The sequence below is a fragment of the Epinephelus moara genome, chromosome 16 (genome assembly GCF_006386435.1).
Source record: "Epinephelus moara isolate mb chromosome 16, YSFRI_EMoa_1.0, whole genome shotgun sequence".
Lineage (NCBI taxonomy): Eukaryota > Metazoa > Chordata > Actinopteri > Perciformes > Serranidae > Epinephelus > Epinephelus moara.
Genome location: NC_065521.1, coordinates 13,313,332 through 13,334,409, shown reverse-complemented (window position 1 = coordinate 13,334,409; position 21,078 = coordinate 13,313,332). Strand labels below are relative to the sequence as shown.

General features: G+C 40.0%; 1 protein-coding gene across 2 annotated transcripts in view; it reads right to left on the bottom strand.

The window, feature by feature from the left end:
- Positions 1-21,078, bottom strand: part of chchd6a (coiled-coil-helix-coiled-coil-helix domain containing 6a) — a 118,697-nt gene that overhangs the window by 67,393 nt on the left and 30,226 nt on the right. Inside the window, exons 5-6 of one of the 2 annotated variants that reach the window (XM_050064420.1) lie at positions 15,111-15,134; positions 10,970-11,053 (exon numbers count right to left, since the gene is read on the bottom strand). In XM_050064420.1, coding sequence (XP_049920377.1) covers positions 10,970-11,053; positions 15,111-15,134 — 108 coding nt within the window. The remainder of the gene's footprint in view (positions 1-10,969; positions 11,054-15,110; positions 15,135-21,078) is intronic. The other variant, XM_050064421.1, reaches the window with a different exon arrangement.

Here is a 21,078-nt window from a genome sequence, read left to right as displayed (position 1 = left end):
TGTTTTCGCCGGCGTTGGTCTGGTTTGTCTGCAAAATAACTCGAAAAGTTCTGAATGGATTTTGATGAAATTTTCAGAAAAGGTTGATAATGGGACAAGGAACAGATGATGAATTTTGTTGGTGATCGGTTGAAGCGAAGTGGATAAAATAATAAAATGGCGGGAAATCCGAGCTGCTGGGCGGAGGTCTGCGCTCTCCGAGTGCTCTAGTTTTTCTTGGGTGTCACGCTCGATAGCAGGTTAGTAAACAGTAGAAAGCAACATGAAGGCCAGTGAAAAATGTTATGGTGGTTACTTCTTTTTATATCAGATACTTTTTCAGTCTCTCTCTCAGACTTATTGCTGACTTAATTTTGAACAATGTTCAAGGGCTGCTTAAACAGGGACAGACCGTAGGCAGCCAATCATTGCATCACACAGATAAAGGGGCTAAAATTAGAATGTCCCCCCGGGTATCATTTTTCCATCACTGCCGATCGGAGCTAATCAGAGCTGGAGCCGATAAATACCCATGACTACCGCAGAGTCATTTGTCCAGGGAGTGAATGCTGATTGTTACTTTTTCTATTAAATACAAAAGCCAGATTTTAGTGGGTGTTAGTGGGTTTTTGTCTAGTGGTAAGGGGTCTCAAGAGATTGTACTGCAGCCTTTTGTCACACTGCATTTGGGCAGTCAGCTTTCTCAGTGAAAGCCACAACCCTCTGGTCCTACAACTGTTCAAATCTTCCAACTTTCCTTCCATGCTGCATAGATGTTCTACTCTATGCCAGTCTGCAATGAGCAAGCAGATCAAGGTTGAAATATCTCAAGTAGTTAAAGGACAAAATCTACAGCATTCAAAACAACATGGATCAACAGACTGTCAGTATTTGGTGCAGCTAGACCTAAGTCACTGACCTATTCGACCAACTGCAGCCTCTTAATTGCCACTTCCTTATTTTCTACTTGCTGATTATGTTCACTCACTCTCCACAGACATTTCTCACTCTTTCGGTTAAACTTGCTCAGCATTCCTGCTTTCTCGTCTTCAGCCAGAATAAGTGTTCCCAATATCATTGCTGCACAAAGGCTCTGTATGTCCTTGTGCTTTCAATCTGTATACTCAGGCAACAATGGTAGCAGTGCTCCATGTGGTCAGTATTTCAGATAATGGATTGGTTTTTGGACCAGGGTTAGGAATAAAAGCAAAGCAAAAACTTTTGGGAAAAAATAGAATAATGATGCAAATCTCTATGATGGAGAAACTACTGTTCATTATTTTTTAAGATGGCCAAAGAAACTTGCAAAATTGCATACAGCCAGGGAAAACTCAGCCGATGTGCACAGTGTCAACAAGCTTGTTAGCTGTGAAAAGGTGGCAACAGCTGTACTTAACAGTCATCAGCCATCAATAGCCAAACAGATTTCTGCTTTCCTACTGATGATGATTGCAGCCATTCTCCCCCAGCTGTCTACACATGTTTACAACTACCTTGTGACTATGGGATTACATTTCTTAAATTAGGTGCTTGGAGTTGATTGCAAGCTCCAAAGTAATTAGGTGGATTTATTTTTACAGTTTATTTTTATTGCTATTGGCTCATTAAAACAATGTAATTTTGTTAAAGGTAATACTGAACTGGACACACAAGTTGCAAACTGTAGATCAGGATGTAGTGCCTCTCACACAGACTACAATTGGCCAGAGGAGAGCATTGATAAGATTGCTCTATCCTGACTGCCATAAACACACATGTAGCAACTGCAAGATAAGAAAACACACACTTGCACTTGCAACATTGTCAAAGCAGCACAAATACATTTTTTTTGCAGATATTACAACAAGTGGGTGGCAAAAATCTCTCACACACACATGCACATACACAGGGTACTCTTTGATCAACCTGTAAAAGGAGCAGTCTTTAAGCCCACACACACTCCCACCTCATCTAACCTTTTGGTCTGACCTGAAAGTGGCAGCGGCATTCACAGAACAACACAAAAGATACAATCTATGGTGTCACGCTATTGACCCTGGGCTCTATATGGACCTGTGTGTTATCTGTGTGAGCTTTGAGTGATAGGTTTGTGTGTCATATTCTCCTGTTTGCTTAAATGTATGTACATCCATCTACTTAGGCATTATTCTTTGGTGTGTTTGTCTAACTGGATAATCTTCTCCTGCACTAAAGCCATTGAGGGGTCGCAGAAGTCCCTAATGGAACATCTACTCAGCTAATCGTTCTGACTAACATTAGCTGGGACCCTACAGCATACATAGAGTATAAAAATGACAACTTCCCATGGATTATGTAGCATATCTTTGGAATCTCTGCACGGTGACAACAAGACTTCAGTTACTAAATCTGCGGTTTTACACTTGCAGATGTTTTGAACTTTGGACAGAACCAGACTAGCCATTTTCCCTTTCTTCCAGTTTTTGTGCTAAGCTACCTGTCTCCTGGCTCTGGCTTCATAGTTAGCATACATATACAAGACTGGGATCCATTTTCTCATCTAACTCTCAACAAGAAAGTTGTATCTGCATAAAGCTACCAGAAATAATCGTCCTCATTGTTCAGACAGCAGCCTGTAACACAAGAAAAATAAATAAATAAATCACAGACTTTGACCTGCAAATTATGTTAGCTTTCTAGCTTATGGCGTCTCTGTCAAAGCTGTGTTACACCTTGGCTTGTTGAACAAGTTACCAAACATCAACCACTGGAAAAGTGCAGGTTCAATATCTTTTTGAGCTAAGTTATGTTTATTACCTAGCTAAAGAACATTGTTCTTACATTGTAAATTAAAGTTACCATCATAAGTTTGATTTTCAAATCAATTTTAAGGTAAGTATTTGAAGTACTTTCTTAGTGCATGGCAGCCAAGTTACTCCAGTATGTGATCTGTCCAGATGTGGTTATACCCACCTAAGACTTCTCAAAGCTTTTAAAAGTTATAATACATGTTAAATACAACCTATATAACGGACAGTTCCAGTCCTCGAGTATGATTGGCTGAGCTGCAATTGAAGCTGTTGTAAGATACAATTTCAGTATTACTGATCAAATTCGTCACCTATTATCATGTGGGAACTCAGAGCTTAACAGAGCAACCGCCGACTGAATTCTGAATCATTTATCATCTGCCAGGATGAGAACAGTCAAAGGTAATGTACGCAATGCTGTCATTCCATTACTACACAAAAAACCACAAAGATGCCGCCAAACAAAGTAAGAGAGCCTACTGGGATTTATGTTTGAGCAGTTAGATAACCTACTGTGTCCTGTTGCTTCGTTAGAGAAATACCCGTCATTGCCTCCACCCAATCCACTGGTTTTCTATCTCCATCCAAAGCAGACAAAATACACCAACTATCTATGGTAAGTTACTGATGTAACTTTCGCTTTCGCCCATTACACTCACTTTCCTCTAGCTATGCTGTCAATTGCCAGAGATATCGTTTTTACTACAGTGAATCTTGGTTATTCAGCAAGCAACCAGGCTACACTGTAACAAAAATTATATTGCTGGCAAGTAACAAGTGAGCATCATAGTTGCCGATGGTAGATAAATATGTAGTTATAATGTAACAGCAATGTGATGAGTTTGTTTCCTTTCTACTAACGTTAGCCGTACTACAGTCTTGAAACCCATTGGCTGTCAGTCTGACGCTGATAAGCCTCTCAGGGCAAAGGCCAATATTTCATGATTTCTGATGTGGCCAGCACATATCCGATACAAGACTTCCTCTTTTGTGTGCCAGTCATTTCGGCTGATCTCTATAAGCAGATATCTGCATAGAAATGCAGATAAATTTTAAAAACAGACTACAAACAGAAACAATATCACACTGATACCAAAATCTTGTCCCGTTGCCTACAGATAATGCATACATATGCAGATATCTGTTATAGGGATTAGGTATACAAGAGCCCATGGGAGTGAACTTCTTTGGCTCCATGTTGCTATGGACTTGTACAGCAGCCAGCACTTTCCACTGCGTCTGTGTGTTGCTTGGCAACCATTCTGCTAAATGTCACTGACGAACTACATTGCTTGGTCGAGGATGATTTGTTATCAATAAATTATTGCATATTTTGTTGCTGTCTGTTTACTTTATGAAAAGATTTCGGTTATATGTAGTAACCATTTCACAAAAGCAACAATCCACTTGAGGCCGTTGTTTACAGTGATTTAGAAACAGCTAAGGGGCGTTGTTAGGTACGACGCTGTTGCTTAAATAAAACATGCATTTTAAGCCCACAAGTAATACATGTTGGAGGCACATTAAAAGTATTTCAACACTTAGTCCCACACCTTTTGAAGTTTAATTAAGTTGAATTAAATATAGCTGGTTGGATGTGTGTGTTTACCACTTTTTTTGTTGCTAAGGCAAAAATAATGAGGCAACTGGAATGGGAGCTACAACTCTGCAATGTTTAGTAATGTTAACTTATTATGAAACTCATATCTTCATCTCCAGATGGGTGCAGCCTCAGTGGAAATATTGCTAACAAGCTAAACTAATAAGCAGATTCGAAGCCCTCGCTGCAGCATATTGAGCAGATAGCTTTTCACAGGATGAAAGCGTTAAACTTTGACTCGGTCTACATAGGGCCCAGGGTGTATTCATTTCCATAAGAAAGTGCAACACAGCAGAAAAGTGGAGTTTTTAAATACAGCATTTAAAAAGAAAAACTTGAGTTCTGATCAGAAGGCCAACTGGGCTCAGTTGTGTCAGGAGCACACACTCACATACACACACACATACAGTATGTTGTCAGTGTGTGGGAATATGTTATGTATGTGTGTGAGCGTGCATGCCATCTTAAATAAGTCCTCTGCCTCACTGTTTGGCCAGGAAAAAAGGTACTGCCATTGGCATTATTTGGAGTAAAGCAGTGTGTGTGTGTGTGTGTGTGTGTGCAGATATTTCTGGTGCACTACGAGGAGGCCCCTGCTGACAGCGTGTCAAGCAACCTGTCAGACTTGGAGGAGGATTATTATCTCCTTCTGTGCGCTCTATATCCACCAGCTTCAAACTATGCTTTACTATGACGGGAGTGTGTGTGAGAGACTGAGAGAGCAAGACAGGCAGTGATGGAAAGACAAAAAAAAGACAAAGGAAGATTGGGCAGATTTTATAAAGTGCATGTGAAACTAAAAAAGACATATGCCATATCAAATAAATATTTGGACTGCTTTTCCTGCATTGGCATTTTGTAAGAAATGGAAGGGCGGAGACAGATTATCCGACAAGCAGACATCTGGATTGTCAAAAGAGTAGAAAAGAGCAATTGAACAGCACCGGGCATGGTGTTTCAGGTCTTCTATGTCATTCTGTGTTCATGTTTTCTCAATTCAAAAACACAAAAAAGTACAGCATAATATCCCGATACTCCACTTAGGGCTGGGCAATATATCAATATTATAACGATATTGTGATGAGACTAAATATTGTCTTAGAGTTTGAATACTGTAATATTATAAGTACTGTCTTTTCCTGGTTATAAATTCTGTATGACAGTAACGTTATTTGCCTTTACCCACTTAGTCATTATATTCACATTACTGATGATTATTTATCAAAATGTCACTGTGTAAATATATTGCAAAAGCACCAATAGTTAACCCTATAGTATTGTCATAGTATTAATATTGAGGTATATATGAAAAATATTGTAATATTTGATTTTCTCCATATCACCCAGCCCTAGCTCTACTCATCAAGGGCAGGGTAGAAAGATACAGTACAACAGAGTAACACCTTGCTTCTGCAGATCCATTAATATACAGATGCTGCCTCTAGTGTCCAACGCAAGGAAGTGCATTTCTTTAGGGATGGATAGAAACCTGATAGGGCTAGGCTAATTTTGTCCATTTTTCACCATCCAGTAGTTTGGAATATACGCTTGGAACATTACCGGGACAAAAACAGGACCTGCCAGGTACGTGGCATGTTTTGTTAGATATTTAATTAAAGACGTATGAACAGCTGAACGAATTATAATGACCATCTGACTCTATATAATGTATAACCATATTTTAGCAGAATAACATTACTCAGATTCACAATGTGTTAAAACTAGATAAACAAGTTCTTTTTAATCATACAAACTCACTTGACAACAACACAGGCAACTGAATTGAATTAAATAGCCTGTTAACCAGTTAGCAGCCTGTTAGCTAAGCTAGCACACTGTCATACTGTCTCTCGGAAATCCACCGCAAAAGTTCAATTTTTTACGTACTCGAGGCAAACTCCGGACTGAAATATTACGGAGGGTAGGAGTTTTGCAGGCAAATCAGATTTCAGGGAAATTTCCTTAGGAATGAATGGACTTCCAAGGCACTTGCCTTGTCTCTGTAAGACTTGCCTTGTCTCTGTAAGACAAGGCAAGTGGAAACGAGGCGTAAATGTTTAAAGTTACCTTTGAAATGATGTGTAGTGAGACTGAACACTACCTACATCATTCTGTATTTGACAAAATCATTTCTATATATATATATTTCTTTATTTAAAAAATGAAATAGTGTCTTACCTTCTTAAAATCAATCAACAATAAGGGTGTGCCATATCATTTTGTTCATGATATTACCAGTATAATTTTTAATATGATAAAAAAAAAAAATAATAATATTGTGATAATTGTAATATTCAGACTAGTTGACAAAAAGCATGGCTGAAAGCGAAATTGCTACCGGCTTCATGGTAAAAAATTTAAGTTCCAAAAAGGGGAGTGACATTAGTGTGTGGATCTAGTGGTGTCGTAAAGCCTGGTTGTTCTGACTTAAGAATAGCTCCTGACTTTTCCAACCCTTTTAACAACCTGCTGCTCAGAGTAAACTCTGTCAGCAGCTCTTCTGGAAGCAGCACAACGTCTCTCCCATGCCTCTTTTGCCGAGCGCTCGCAGGAATTGGCTTCTCCAGGTCATTTTGTCATAGGCATGTCATAATGTAAACCTGTGTGAAGCTCAACAAAAAACTTAATGTGTGTGAATGTGCAATAGTCATACATAATAATTTTGAGGACGGTTAATAAGTCAGCCTATGTAGTAACTTTCGGGGGCATCGGTGGCTTAGTGGTAGAGCAGGCGCCCCATGTACAAGGCTGTTGACGCAGCGGCCCGGGTTCGAATCCAGCCCGTGGCCCTTTGCTGCATGTCTCTCCCTCTCTCTCTCTCCCCCCTCCACACTTCACTATCCTATCAATTAAAGGCAAAAAATGCCCTGAAAAAATATCTAACACTGAATTTGTCGCAAATGTATGTTCTTGAAATTAATAGTAAAATATTTTCCAGTATTTTATCATATCATCAAGAATATCATTATTGCAAAAGTACCCTGAAATATCACAATATAATTTAATACTTTGGTTTTGAACACTCTTTCCACTAAAAACAGATTGTGTTGTTCTATCCAGCTTTATTGTTAATATCCAGATTGTTTCTCAGGTATTACACCGCACCCAAAGCTGCAAACCTTTCTTCCTCCCAGTGCATATGGTCAAATTTATCGTATTGTTTTTACTTCATACACAAACCAGCACGTATGTTAATGCAAAGGGCGACATAACATTAACATACGCCGAGCTCAGTTTGATTCAACTCATCATGGTTCAGTTCAGCTGAGCAGTTGGAGACAACTAAACCATGAGCATTAAGAACATTTTGAGCAGTTAAACAGACTAAAACCGAGGCATTATGTCGCTTCTGGTGCAGTCTGCAAACACACTGATCCTGCATAGACACATAAATTCTCCCATTTGCATATACAGTACCCATGCACCTGAATATACAGTATGCAGGCAAAACACACATCTCTTTCCCTCTCTCGCTGCCTGTCTCTCCGTCCCACAGACACATACATAGAGGTCTGTCTACAAACATCCTAAGCCCAACAGCAAACACAGCTTGTGCCACCCGTATGCCAGCCTGCCAGTCTTCTACTCCCTCTGCAAACCCAACCTGTTACTAATGAGACTAACACAAATAGCCAGGCATCTGACACCAAGACCTATGTGTGTATGTGTGTTTCAAATATGTGTAAAGACTGCATTGAGGTAATAAATGTTTATTTAGGCTGTTTGCATAATTAGAATACAATTTTTTTAGTGTTATGGAGATGTAAGTCTGTGTGTGTGTGTGTGTGTGTGTGTGTGTGTGTATGAGGGGTCAAACGTTTCACCCAACCACACTACAACGCGTCACTTGCGCCTACTTAGGACACATCAGATCTAATCAAACCGTGTGAGCGCACGCCTACATTTTACATAGGGTTACTATGGAGACACGAGTGTTACACACACGCCCGCTACATGACGCGCAGGCGTTGTGCACTCCACTCACACGACGCACTCACACGACGCACTCACACGTCTTACCAGTACGCGTGCACAGCGCGTTACAAACGCTACACATACACTACACCTGCGTGTCTATGCACGCACGTCCGATTAGCAGAGTTAACATAGCGATGCTACGTGTCACACGTCTGTAACACGACGCGTTGTTGCTTCAAGAGTTGACACTTTTGACCCCTGTGATACATGACGTGTCTACGCACGCACGTCTGATTAGCAGAGTTAGCATAGCGATGCTACGTGTCACACGTCCGTAACACGACGCGTTGTTGCTTCAACAGCTGACACTTTTGACCCCTCTGATCACATGACGTGTCTACGCACGCACGTCTGATTAGCATAGCAAGCTACTTAGCATAGCGATGCTACATGTCACACGTCCGTAACACGACGCGTTGTTGCTTCAACAGCTGACACTTTTGACCCCTGTGATTACATGACGTGTCTACGCGCGCACGTCTAATAACCACACGTCTAGGCGTGTGCAGGCATTGCACGCGCATTGCATGTGTAACAAGTACATGGTGAATGCACGCGCAGTGCACGCAAAGCAAGTACACGGTGATGGTTGTACACGCAATTTACACGTATCAAGTACGCAGTGAATGCAGTGTGTGTGTGTTCGCTGATACGTTTGACCCCTCATAGTATGTGTGTGTGTGTGTGGGTGTGTGTGTGTGTGTGAAAGAAAGAAAGAAAGAAAGAAAGAAAGAAAGACATCTTCTCTTTAGGAGGACAGGATTGGACATAGTTTGAAAAAGCCCAACTTCAGATTTAACCAAACAGAAAAAAAAGGCTATTGCTCGAGTCAGTGGCTACCAAGAACTCTATCAGCTTATGGTAGCTTATGGCAGACACTAACTTAACCTCTACTGACATGCACATATGCACACGACTTATTCCAAACTTAGTTTGAAATGTTCTCGCTCTCATTTTCCCAACAGTAATCAGAAATAAACAAATAATTTGACAGAATGTAAATGAATAGAAAACCGAATAAATTAAAGGCTGAGTGAGTGACTGAGTGTGAAGTCTTCCCTCAGCTACAAATGGATAAATCACAGGGGGGAACTCCAACACTGCAGCGATGACACTCCAATGTTATGGTTTCCCCCGTGTGACTCCATCTGCTTCCACCACTCCCTTTGCAGGACGCGCTTCAATTAGCCATGGTAAACAGAGCATAATACTTAGATTTTACACATTACGTCCTGTAAAGGTCTCCTCCATCTGAGAACTAGAGGAGTGTTTCTCCCAGAGATCCCGTGTAAAGGTCCTTCTTGTGTGGCGCCTGGTGAGGCTCAGAGTTAACTGGAGACCAACAGCTTCTACACCTTTCTGTCTGGTAAATGTCAGACAGACAGATGAAAGGGGATAAAGGAGCTTGTAAGGGCTCTGTGGAGATGCTCAGGCTGGCTAAAATCTCTGTTCCCCTTTGAATCACATTTACAGACACACCTTGTGCAGCTTTTCTTACAGATTTTTGTGTGCACTCTACTGGCCATCTATTCAGCTGTGGCAGCTAGTTTACATTTGCTTTAGACATGTTTGTATATTCAAATATGCAAGTATATGGTTTGGTGCCACAGCGTTGGCACGGTACAAAAACAGTGAGTAAAACCCTGAGGATAGTATTGCTTTAACACAAAGGTAATAATACAAACAAGTGTCTCATTTGAAAAGGTTTCAGCAGAAGTGCATAAAGAACAGAACAGGGCATGAAAGCTTGATAACCACCCACCATGTTAATGTGTCACTGTCACTCAGTATACTATTGGGTGTTAGAGCTGTGTTCTTCAGCAGGTGAGTTGGACAAGAGTCAGACAGCTCATGCCATCAATGTTACAAAGAGTTACAACACAGGCCATTTATGTCCACTCACTGTCTGTCACAGTGCAGCGGCTGAGTGAACACGCACCAGTTGTGTGGATAATTCAGGCACATTTGCGTTTTTCGTAGAAAACTGAAATGTCTCTGCCTGCATTGTACCATTGTACAACAGTGCAATACTTTGTTTGGGGGTGCAAGGGGGTGCAGTGGTTGGCACTGTCACCTCACAGCAAGAGGGCTCAGGCTAGCTGGGGCCCTTCTGTGTGGAGTTTGCATGATCTCCCCTCAGCGTGGATTTTCTCCGGGTTCTCCTGCTTCCTCCCACAGTCCGAAGACATGCAGGTTAGAATAAGTAATAACTCTAAATTGCCCGTAGGTGTAAATGTGAGAGTGAATGGTTGTCTGTCTCTATGTGTCAGCCCTGTGATAGTCTGGCGACCTGTCCAGGGTGTACCCAGTCTCTCGCCCAATGTCAGCTGGGATAAGCTCCACCCCCCCCCCCCCATGACCCTGCATAGGATAAGCAGCTACAGATGATGTATAAATATACATATGAATATATATGTGTGTGTGTGTGTGTGTGTGTGTGTCTGTGTGTTCGTGTATGGCAAAGTTAACTCTGTACAAGTCAGTAAAGTCTGTAGAAATTCAAGCAAGTGTGTATCATCTGTAGTTCTGTGTGTACAGTATGTGCAACTTTGGGAGTCTTTGAAAGCCTCTAATGAAGTGTTTGTAAGCATCTGTGTGTGTGTGTGTGTGTGTGTGTGTGTGTGTGTGTGTGTAAATGCTGTACCCTCTTCTCCAGCTGTGCCAGCTGCTCCTTGTAGAAGGCATCCAACGCTTTCAGCTGTGTATCTTTCTTCTGTAGCTGCTGAGCCTGCAAGAGGGCGCACACACACACACACACACACACACACACAGAAGGGGATTAAACACTGTGTTCTGCTACATATTCTCACAATAAATTAGGAGACTGGTCAAGTCTACAGTAGTATGCTGAGTTTTTCCAAATTATTCAATTCATTTAAATTTTAGTGAAAATATACTTTTATTGTGCTGCAATGTGATATTGTACAACAGTGGTTTCTAATAGGAGGGCTGAGGCAACCACAAGGTGTAGCAAGTTAAGTTTGAGATGAGAGCCCATCCTGTATTAACATTTAAAAGTTTTCTTTGAACAATAGCCTCTCTAGGGCTGGGTATCGTTTAAAAAAATTATGATACCAGTACCAACAGAATACTTCATTCGTTATCCATAATGTGAATAAGGTGGCAAACATTTGGGTGGCATCTCAGGATGCTGATCTGCCAACTCTGTCAAACACACCACACTCACCTTGATACACCACTGACTTTATGGGTTGTAGCTGCTGCTGTTGGAGTGCAGTGAGGAGTCAGAATGATCAGGGATCAGACCCCAAACACAAAAACAACTGAATGCAGGTATCATTTGACAGAAAATGTTTCCATACTACTTGTAACTGGATTATTTTAGTCACTACCTCAAAGATATTGAGTAACAATACCCAGTTCTAGTCCTCAGTGTAAAAGGAACACTGAATTCCCCCTGATGATGATGTAACAGCTCTATACAGTAGGTTTATATTATGGTGATGATACGTTAAGTTATAATATAATTACCAGTTTCAGTCATTTCAGATCAGTTCTGATAAATTATATTTTGTAGGATTGCTAGTGTGATTAAATCCAGCAAGTTCAGTGGTCATCAACCCTGGTGAATTAAAAAATATATTTTTGGGTCCTTTGTTGGAACCAGTTGGCTTAATGGCGAAACATACTCCTGTTGGGTCTTATTCAATGTTAATGAAAAAGAAGAGCTCTCAGACAAAAGGTTTAATCCTCCACAGGCTATTTAGGATGGTAGGTAATGGACGGATGAGAGATCACTATCATAAAAATCAGACACGTTGTGCTTGGTGTGTTTACAAGCACACACATCACATTGATACTTATTTCTGTCAAGGTCGAGGTCAAATGTAAAAGAAGCTTCCTTTGACCTTCAAATTGCATGTATGAAATATGGTAAATACACAGCAGAGGGACTGAGCCTTGACATTAACATGGCACACAATGGAGAACACATTCATTGTGGAATGAATGAAACGGAGTGTGAATCAGGAGGAAAGCAAATGGATTTCTTGTGCATGCATACACACCAGTGGTAAATGTATACAGTGGAGATCAGTGTTAGAATGGCTGATTTAAACCAGTGCTGTGAGAGAATGCAACATTTTCAACACATCTGATCTGTAATACACTAACAACATTCAGTCAGCAAGCCACAACCTTCAAATTACACCTCTTTGAAAATCTTTGCTTTAAACCTGCCTCTCTCCCTTCACCCACCCATCTATAAATCCATCTGCATCCATTGCGCCTGTGTTTGTGCTGGCACAGAAAATCACGCCCCATGCCATCTCACCACAGATCATTATGTTATTTTCAAGTAGTTATGAAGCACTGAAGGTGACCACCGTACACATATGTTCACAAAAGCACGTGTATGCACAGGTGTGTGAAAGCATGCTGACAAACAGGCTCGTGTGCCATGCAAACACACTCCATACTGCCTGAAAGACAGGAGAAAATAAGAACAGCATGTGTGAGGGAAGTACTCTGGACAAAGAAATGAAAAAGAGGAGACTTAACAAGGTGTAGAAAGAAGAGACAGAAAGAGACAAAGTGGGAACATTGACAGACGCAAGATAGAAATTGAAAAATTAAGCTGTCTTATTAGCTTTAATTTGTCAGTTTTCTTTTAACTAGCATTTAATTCAATAACTTGATTTAAAGAAGTAATCAGTTCTTTATTAAATGCAATTAACGGCTGAAGATTGCTTGTCTTAGAGGATTTTATGCTGCAGACATGCATGACAATAAGAAAAGAAGTGATAGTTGATATCAAGAACATCGTTTCTACACGCCTTGAAAAATGTTGTACAACCCAGGGATAAAGGGAACGTATGTAACAGTGCCATGCAGCACAAAGGCCTGGTCTAACCAGCATTTAGCAAAGTTTTGCTGCAAAATCAATTGATTTTGGAGTGATTAGTGGATTAGATGGCAGGGTGCGAAGAAAAATTTCACCACATTTTGCAATGAGTTTAACTCTTAGCTATGGACTGTCTTAACAGTGATGAGCTCTGGGGGAAAAGACAGCCAGAGAGTCCAAACTGGAGAAAGCGAGAAGTAGCTTTGGCATTTCTGTTTTTTTATTTCTTTTAACAGTGAATGACAGAGACAGACAGACAGACAGACAGACAGAGACAGTTAAGGCAGGGGAAAGAGAGGGACCAAGCGGCAACATCCTGGGCTCAAAAATGAAGCCAACACGAAGTGCCGAATACTGTAGTTCCTTGAATGGCCACTTGAGGCTGGCTCCAAGAGCAAGTTGACCCCCATGGAGCCCCATGTTAAAATGTCCAACTTCATAGCTGAAATAAACATGTTTGACAGCCTGTTGCAAAAAAATATTTTTCTCTATAGCTAATTTCAACCTTAAGGTCAACTGTACACGGGGTGAATATTGATTTAACTCACCTGTTTAAATGTTATTAAGGCTTTCAGTCATGCATAATCAAGGGCGTGGATGCTATACCACAGTGTCAACGTTGCTTGGGTGGCATAACTATGGCGTATTTTCAGTGTGTTTTCAGTTCATGAGAGTTAATTGGAACATTTTGGTGTTTAATTCAGAGTTTGGTTGTACTAAAAGAGTTGGATGTTCAGTTTTTCTGCTGAGTTTTAATGGTTTTACTGTGTTTTTCACAAGTGAAAATCAGCATTAGCATTATGACAGTTAACCATAGCTGTACAGTAAGTGCACCAATGCAAACCAAAATAGCAGCTATGTGGTCAGTTTTGGCTCCAAAAAAATTCAAGACGGCGACAACAAAAATGCCAAACTTGCTTCAAAACAGGAGTCCACAGACCAAAGGGTGACATCACGGTGGCTACGTCCAGTGCTTTAGTCTCTGGGCTGGACTCTGGAACCTGGGCCACTGCAGAAAGGACTCAGCCTTAATGGCACACACTCGACCCAGTGAGCTTATTCGCTGCGATACGCCATCTACTTTTAATTAACCTCCTCTGCTGAAGTACAAACTGCTCAACAAAAAAGGAAAAGTTTGCAGACAGTTATGAGACAGACATCGACTGTGCAAATACTTCTCTTGAGTAAAGGATGTGACCTTATTGTCCCATTAGTAACTGAGCTAATGAGCTTGCTTAAGGAGCTTGCTCATTCAGTAACTCTTTTTAGAGTGAAGTATTTTCAACTGTTTTTCATTTAATTTTGCATGTAAAACTGAACAGACTTATGAAGGCGCATGAGTATGCAGAGGTCTAAAGAGATGCATTTTATTGAATGAAATGATGTACAGCTCCTAGAGCAAAATACCCAGGGAGAGTTTACCAAATATTTTACAAAGGTGTGCAGATGAATTTCACTGTGCCGCTTTCTGGTGCGACCAGGCCTTACAACTCATTCTATGTTCTACATTGCAATGCATTTTTTATATTGTATTTTGCAGTTGAAATATATGTGGGGACAATCTGACAGCGCTTTGAATAATATCTTTGGTGTATAGTTTGATTTACAACAATGCTACAGCATTCACAGATTTTTCTTGCAACTTTCTGCAACTTAGAGAAAAACAGAAGTAGGGAAATATGTGGGATATAGAGATGGAGGAAAGAATGAGAAGGACTGATAGAGGAAAATATATGTGAATAGGAAGACACAAGAAGTTCGTTAAGAATTATCTGCACAGTAATTGTAGTTTCCACCTCGTTTTAAGTGACCCTAAGCAAGAGGACAGCTGGGAAATAAAACATTGTGAGGATAAGACAGCAGTGGGATGGATTGAAATGGGTAAAAGAGCAGGAGGTTTGAGGGTTATGATGAAGCTTACCATCGCTTCTATCTCATCTGCAGACTAGAGAGGTTGGGGTAAAAGAAAGTAGAGAGAGAGAGGGTATAAGAGGTAGAGAAACAAAGCAGGATAAGACAAAAAAGACCAAGGACGAGGGAGACAGAAGCACAAACAAGAAAACACCAAGTGCAGTGTTAGGATTAGGGCTGTTCAATAATTATTTTTAGTGCAGTTAACAGACAAATTCTTGCAATTAATTACAATGAATCACATTACTGAGAAGATAAAACACTAAGAAACACATGCAATGCTATTGTGTTGATCTTTCGCATAGATGTATTTAGTATTACAAGGAACTATTGATAATAAATTTAAAAAGGAATATCTGACGATGGGCTTCTTAAACCTTTATGCTCCTGTCTCTGCTGACCCTAGCAATAAAAGAGCTGTCAAGTTATGCACTTAAATCAAATTGAACTTCATTATGTATTTTATTTACCATTGAAGGACCAATGTCCAAATGAAATATTTTGAGATTATGTTGTAATGCATACTAATTCAATTTATTTTCTATTAACTTCTTCAACACCCAGCAGCAGTGCACATTTACATACTCGTGATGTTTCAAACTTGCAAAAGTAAAGTTTAAATTAAAGCAGGTGTCCAAGCATTTCCAAAGATACCACATATGCAATGCAGCATCTCGAGGGAGTGTGTAAAATGATGCTTAATGTACCTAAAATTTTCCCTTTTTTATGTAATGATGCATGCTTGGTTTGGATATCCCCCCAGCTTCAGCATTCAGAAATGTGTTGGAAAGAGCAAATAATAAAAACATGCAGTGTGAAATAGTGTTAAGTATGTTGTTCAGTACTGAAGAACATGTTCAAGATCCCCTCCAGACATGTTTTAAGGCAGGAAAACGCTAAATTCCTCAAAAATTACATCTACTGCTTCTCCCTTGCTGAAACATTCAGAAATATGAAAAAGCAAATATTTTCATTTCAAAAGTTGTACTGCTGAATAAGATATTTTCTACTTGACTGAAATGTCCATTCTCAGTGTATGGGCCCTAGAGGTGTCAAGTTTCTACATCACAGTTGTGTAAATTGCACTGGACAGACCATGATTGGCTTCCAAACGAGTTGCGATGTCAAAAATCCTGCTTGTGTGTACACAGCTTAAACTCTTTGATTTGAGATTTGAGGTGAGCAAAGAGAAACATTTCTCCTCCACAAGATGAATCTTTAAACAGCCCTCCATATTCTCACTTGCAATTGGGCTTGCCAGTTCTAGTTTGTTACATAAATACCGTCTCTTTTCAAAATAAACTTCTAACCTAAGTTTACTTAGTTTTCAGGTTTAGGCAACAAAAGCAATTGGTTAACTTTTGAAAAAAGATCATGGTTTGGGTTAGATAAGTGTTTGTTATCAACATAATATGACATGACATGACATGTGAATAACTCAATTTTGACTTTTGGTTTCATACGAGATACGAACAGTGGTTTCTTGGGTAAAGGTCCTATGTTTATTCTACCCATGATGCCCTATGCAGAATTTCACATTTTTATAATATGTCTTTCCTCACAACACCATTGAAACTGATCCCTTCACATATCCCTCCTTTTACAAACACACCACACACATGCATTTCAGAAGGGTCATAGCGCAAAGTCAGCCATGGGCAGTTTGGGGGTTCAGTGCCTCGCTCAAGGACACCTTGGCAGTGCCAGGAGGCAAACTGGCAGCGCTCCAGCTGCCAGTCCACACCGTACACTTAGTATGTACGGGGGACTTGCACAGGCGACCCCCTGGTTCCAAAGGCAAGTCCCTATGGACTGAGCTACTGCTCATACTAAGTTAGTTACTTAGAGTGTATAATAACGACATGGCCTTGTGAGTCTCACACAGATGCTAAAGGGTGCCACACTGCCTCAGTGTCAGACACAAAGGGGCACTTTCAAAGTGCCAGTATTTGGCGATTTGGGAGTGAGAACAGGTTGCACATAGGGTCCCAAACCCAAGGTTGAGAAACAAATGTGTTGTATGTTTCTCAACTTTCTGACTTTTCCTCAGCTACACAAAGATCTATTAAAGAGGTACTTCACCCATAAAAGTGTATCACAAGTCATACATGCTAGTCCCATTGTTTAAGACAGTCCCAAAATATTAGAAAAAATTAACAACTCTCCCAAATCCAAAAACTAGTGCTAAAAAAATCAATTTTATGATGTCATATGGCATAAAGACTAGAACTGATTCATAAACTATGAAGTATATAGGTAAATTTTCTATGTTTGAGACTTGCTTCTCTGGTTACTGGCTTTCAGAGATAGTAGCTCATGTCCAGGATTACTGATTCAACTTTCCTTGGCCATGGAAACAATATTGGAATTCTTACTTTAGGTGGTGTTTCCCTTTAAGTGCTTGTAAAAAATAAAAGGACCCAAATAAACTATTTTTTTTCAATGAATGTAAAGTCCAGGCTGTGAAGAGGTAAGTTAAAGACATTCTTCTGTGAAATATTTGGCAGCATAACAACTGTATACGACTTCGGCCCATTCTAAAACAACACAATGACACAAATAACTGCAATGATTGCTTTAATTTGCTTCATCTCAAGTGCACTCCCACTGTGCTTTGCGCTGTCCATATGTAATAAAGGTTATGTTCTTACTAAAGCCTAACTGGTCAACATGGCTATGGGATACAGCTAATTTGAATAAATTAAAAAATGAAAGTACAGCAGTTACATCTTGCTTTATATAATTGAATGGCATTTAGCCTGCATAAACAAGACTCCTCCTGTTGCTATGGCAGTAAACTACACAAAGGACCATCATTTTAGCACGGTCACTACAAGAGATGTTACCTCAGAATCTTGTTAAGCTGTGCAAAAGCTTATGGCACCAAAAGTATCAACATTAGGAAAACCTCATTGATACCAGACAGGTGCGTTTGTCACATTAAGAAAGTCAACTTGTACAAAGTTTTAATGATAACTGCAAAGTATCTCTGAGATTGACAACCTGTCAGACACTATCTGAACTACTCTAATGTATAAAATCTCACACATCTGGTACACCCAGCAAATTAATGCCAATCAATGTTTTTAAAGCACTTTTGTCCCTGACTAACAGCACTGTGGCACTGAAAAGCAGCATCGGTACAGAAAGGTGAAGAGAGTCTATGAGCACACATGCACACACATCCAGAGGGGGGAAGATTCATCATAATTATCAGGGCTGCTGAACGCCAAATCAAATCAGAGCCGATCGTCTGTGTTTCATAAACAGAGAACTGAGGAGAGACAAAGAGCGAGAGGGCTTCTGATGTGAGAGATACTTTCACTGTCGGGTTGAAAGCTGCAGCTGGTGCATGTTAATGCAGGTGAAAAGAAGGACTGAAATTGTTCATGTGTTAATTTTATATGTTAGACGAGGATCTGTTTGGCGGGGATTAAGCAGAAACTGAATGGATTTAATTAAAAACACAGCTCTCCTTCCTATCTGTGTCTGCGTTGGTCCTGTTTTAATTTGCAGTCAAAGAAGGAACTGCGAGTGAATCAGATGACTCCTCTGGTGTCCCTCCAGGGACCTGCAAGTCTGTAGTAGATAACAGTCAGCCAGGCGTGACTTTAACACAGGCACACACATGCACACTAACACATACACACACAGAAGATGGCGGAGGCTCACATGTTTAAGTTTGTTTAGTCTGTCTCTGTTGGGATACTGTGGTCATTCATTTACTCAGTCTTTTTCATCTGTACAAATGTGTCAGTGAATCCATCTGTAATTCTGTTTTCCATTAGCACTGCGAAGGAAAAAAAACTGAAGTCCCTTCATTTATTTATTTCCAGCAAGATAAATGCAGGGTCATAAAGCAAAAGAGTTGAAGTTAGCTTAGCTCTTGTCGCAACGCAGCATCATCATCGTTATTGTAACCCTACTGATAACATACTGCATGTATGTCGACCTGAAATGATGCATTGACTGATCATATTAGATGTAACTTCTGTTCTTTTCTTAACAAAAAGGTCGATATCTTCCCCAGAAGGTGATTTGATCCTATGGGTGGGATTGTTTCAAATTTCTCCATGCTCTTGTTAAAACATAATATTTTTCAAAACCTCATTTTAAGGGATATAAGAAGATTTTTAGCCTTGACCCTACAGCTTGTAATGTTGTTCTTTTGATCGGTTGGTCTGGCCACTGATGACATCGTCCATAGGCCCAAGCCTCACACACACACCTTGGTCCTATCAGGACTACCTCCCTACAAAGTTATCTCAGTCTAACCCCTAAACTAAGTGCTAGAGCTGTGCATTTTGTAATATCTGTCTTTTACTCCTGTATGGTTTCTTAGTCACCATCAGCTTTCTGGCCAAACAAGCCTGCTCACAGAAGAAATTCACTTTGATGGGACGCTTAATCACAAAGCAGTGTAAAATTACAGGGACATTACGCACTGAGCTTTTAGACATACATAAAAAATAGTCACTGTTGTCACCAAAAATTTTACATTCAACTTGATTTGAGATAGCTATTATGACATAGAATAATACATAAATGTAAAAAATAAAAAGTAAACGTAGCTTTTAAGATCACATTAGAAAAACTAAATCAATGTTACATGTTCTTGTTAAAGTTACATCAAGACTGCACTACCTTATCAGTTGGTTGCATTTACAGTGTGTCTTACGGTGTTAACTTTTCATACTGCTTAAACAATTGTTCATTCTCATACAAGACAACAAATTCATTCTCCTCTGTTTTATAAAACGACTCTTAAAATAAGCTTAATGATGACACTGAAAACAATAAAAGAGATAAAAAGTCTTCTATTCGAGAGGAAAATAAGAGAAGGAAAGACAGAAAATGCTTGAGACGAGAGGAAGACCAAGTAAGGAACAAATGTAAACAAGTGCAAGAAACTATCTGCAGTTATTAAGAAGGTGCATAATTGAATACGGCAGCTGCTAGCCACGAGCTAAATAGGAGATTAGCTTACAAACATATTATCACACATTCTTCCTGCTCCAGGCACCTTCTGCATATGAATCAATTCAGTACACAGCTAGAGGTGTGAAGCATCTATTTAGAAGCTACAGACAGAGGGGGGAAAAAATTGTAAAATGTGTGAGACTGAAAAAGTAAGCGGGAATAAGTGAGGGGAAGATGAGATGAAAATGATGAGGGGGAAAGAAGAGACAACTGTGAAACAATGACAAAGTGAAACAAAACAAAATCACAGCAAGAACGGGCGAGCAAGCAGGAATGAGACATGAGAGTCTCTGCTATGGAGACATCTAACAACAGAAGTAAATTCTAGTAGAGAATTTTAGAGCAGTTCCCGTTGAGTGCAATGAAGTTGTGCTTGTTAACTGGAGCTAACTTTTGTTTTTGTTTTTTTGGAAATAAGTAATAACATGACTAACAATCGAAAAGTTCCAATAGCAGTGCCATGACACTGAGCTGTAACATGCACTACTTTTTCCTTTCCAGCCACAATGCGAGATGAAATAATGCTATTGCAAAATTCTGATCAGGAAAGCTGTGACAGAGGTTGTTTTCTTAATGCAGCCTTTCAAACATATCTAAACCTTTTACAAATTTTAATGGACCTACTGCGAGCTAAGTGTAAACTGTACACCTTATGCCGTTCACACCTTAACTTCTACCGACAGAAATGAAAGGGACTATCTGGAGACATGCCTACAAAAGTGACCAGAAACCTGACTAATGCTGGACGATTAATGTCGTTGCTTTCATGACTCAGAGAAGAAGGTGGATGAGGTTGTAAAGTGAAAGTAAAATATTGTTTGGTTATTTGTTGCCCCTGCCAACAGTAGTTCTTTACACCACTCTTTGAATTACTTTTCTGTTACACCCCACAAAACTGGTAATTGTGTCCCTTGGCTTTAAAATTCAGACTTTGCATGTGTGCTTCTGTGTGAATGTCAGAGTATTCTCTGGTAAGCAAGGCCAAGGCTAAATAGCTT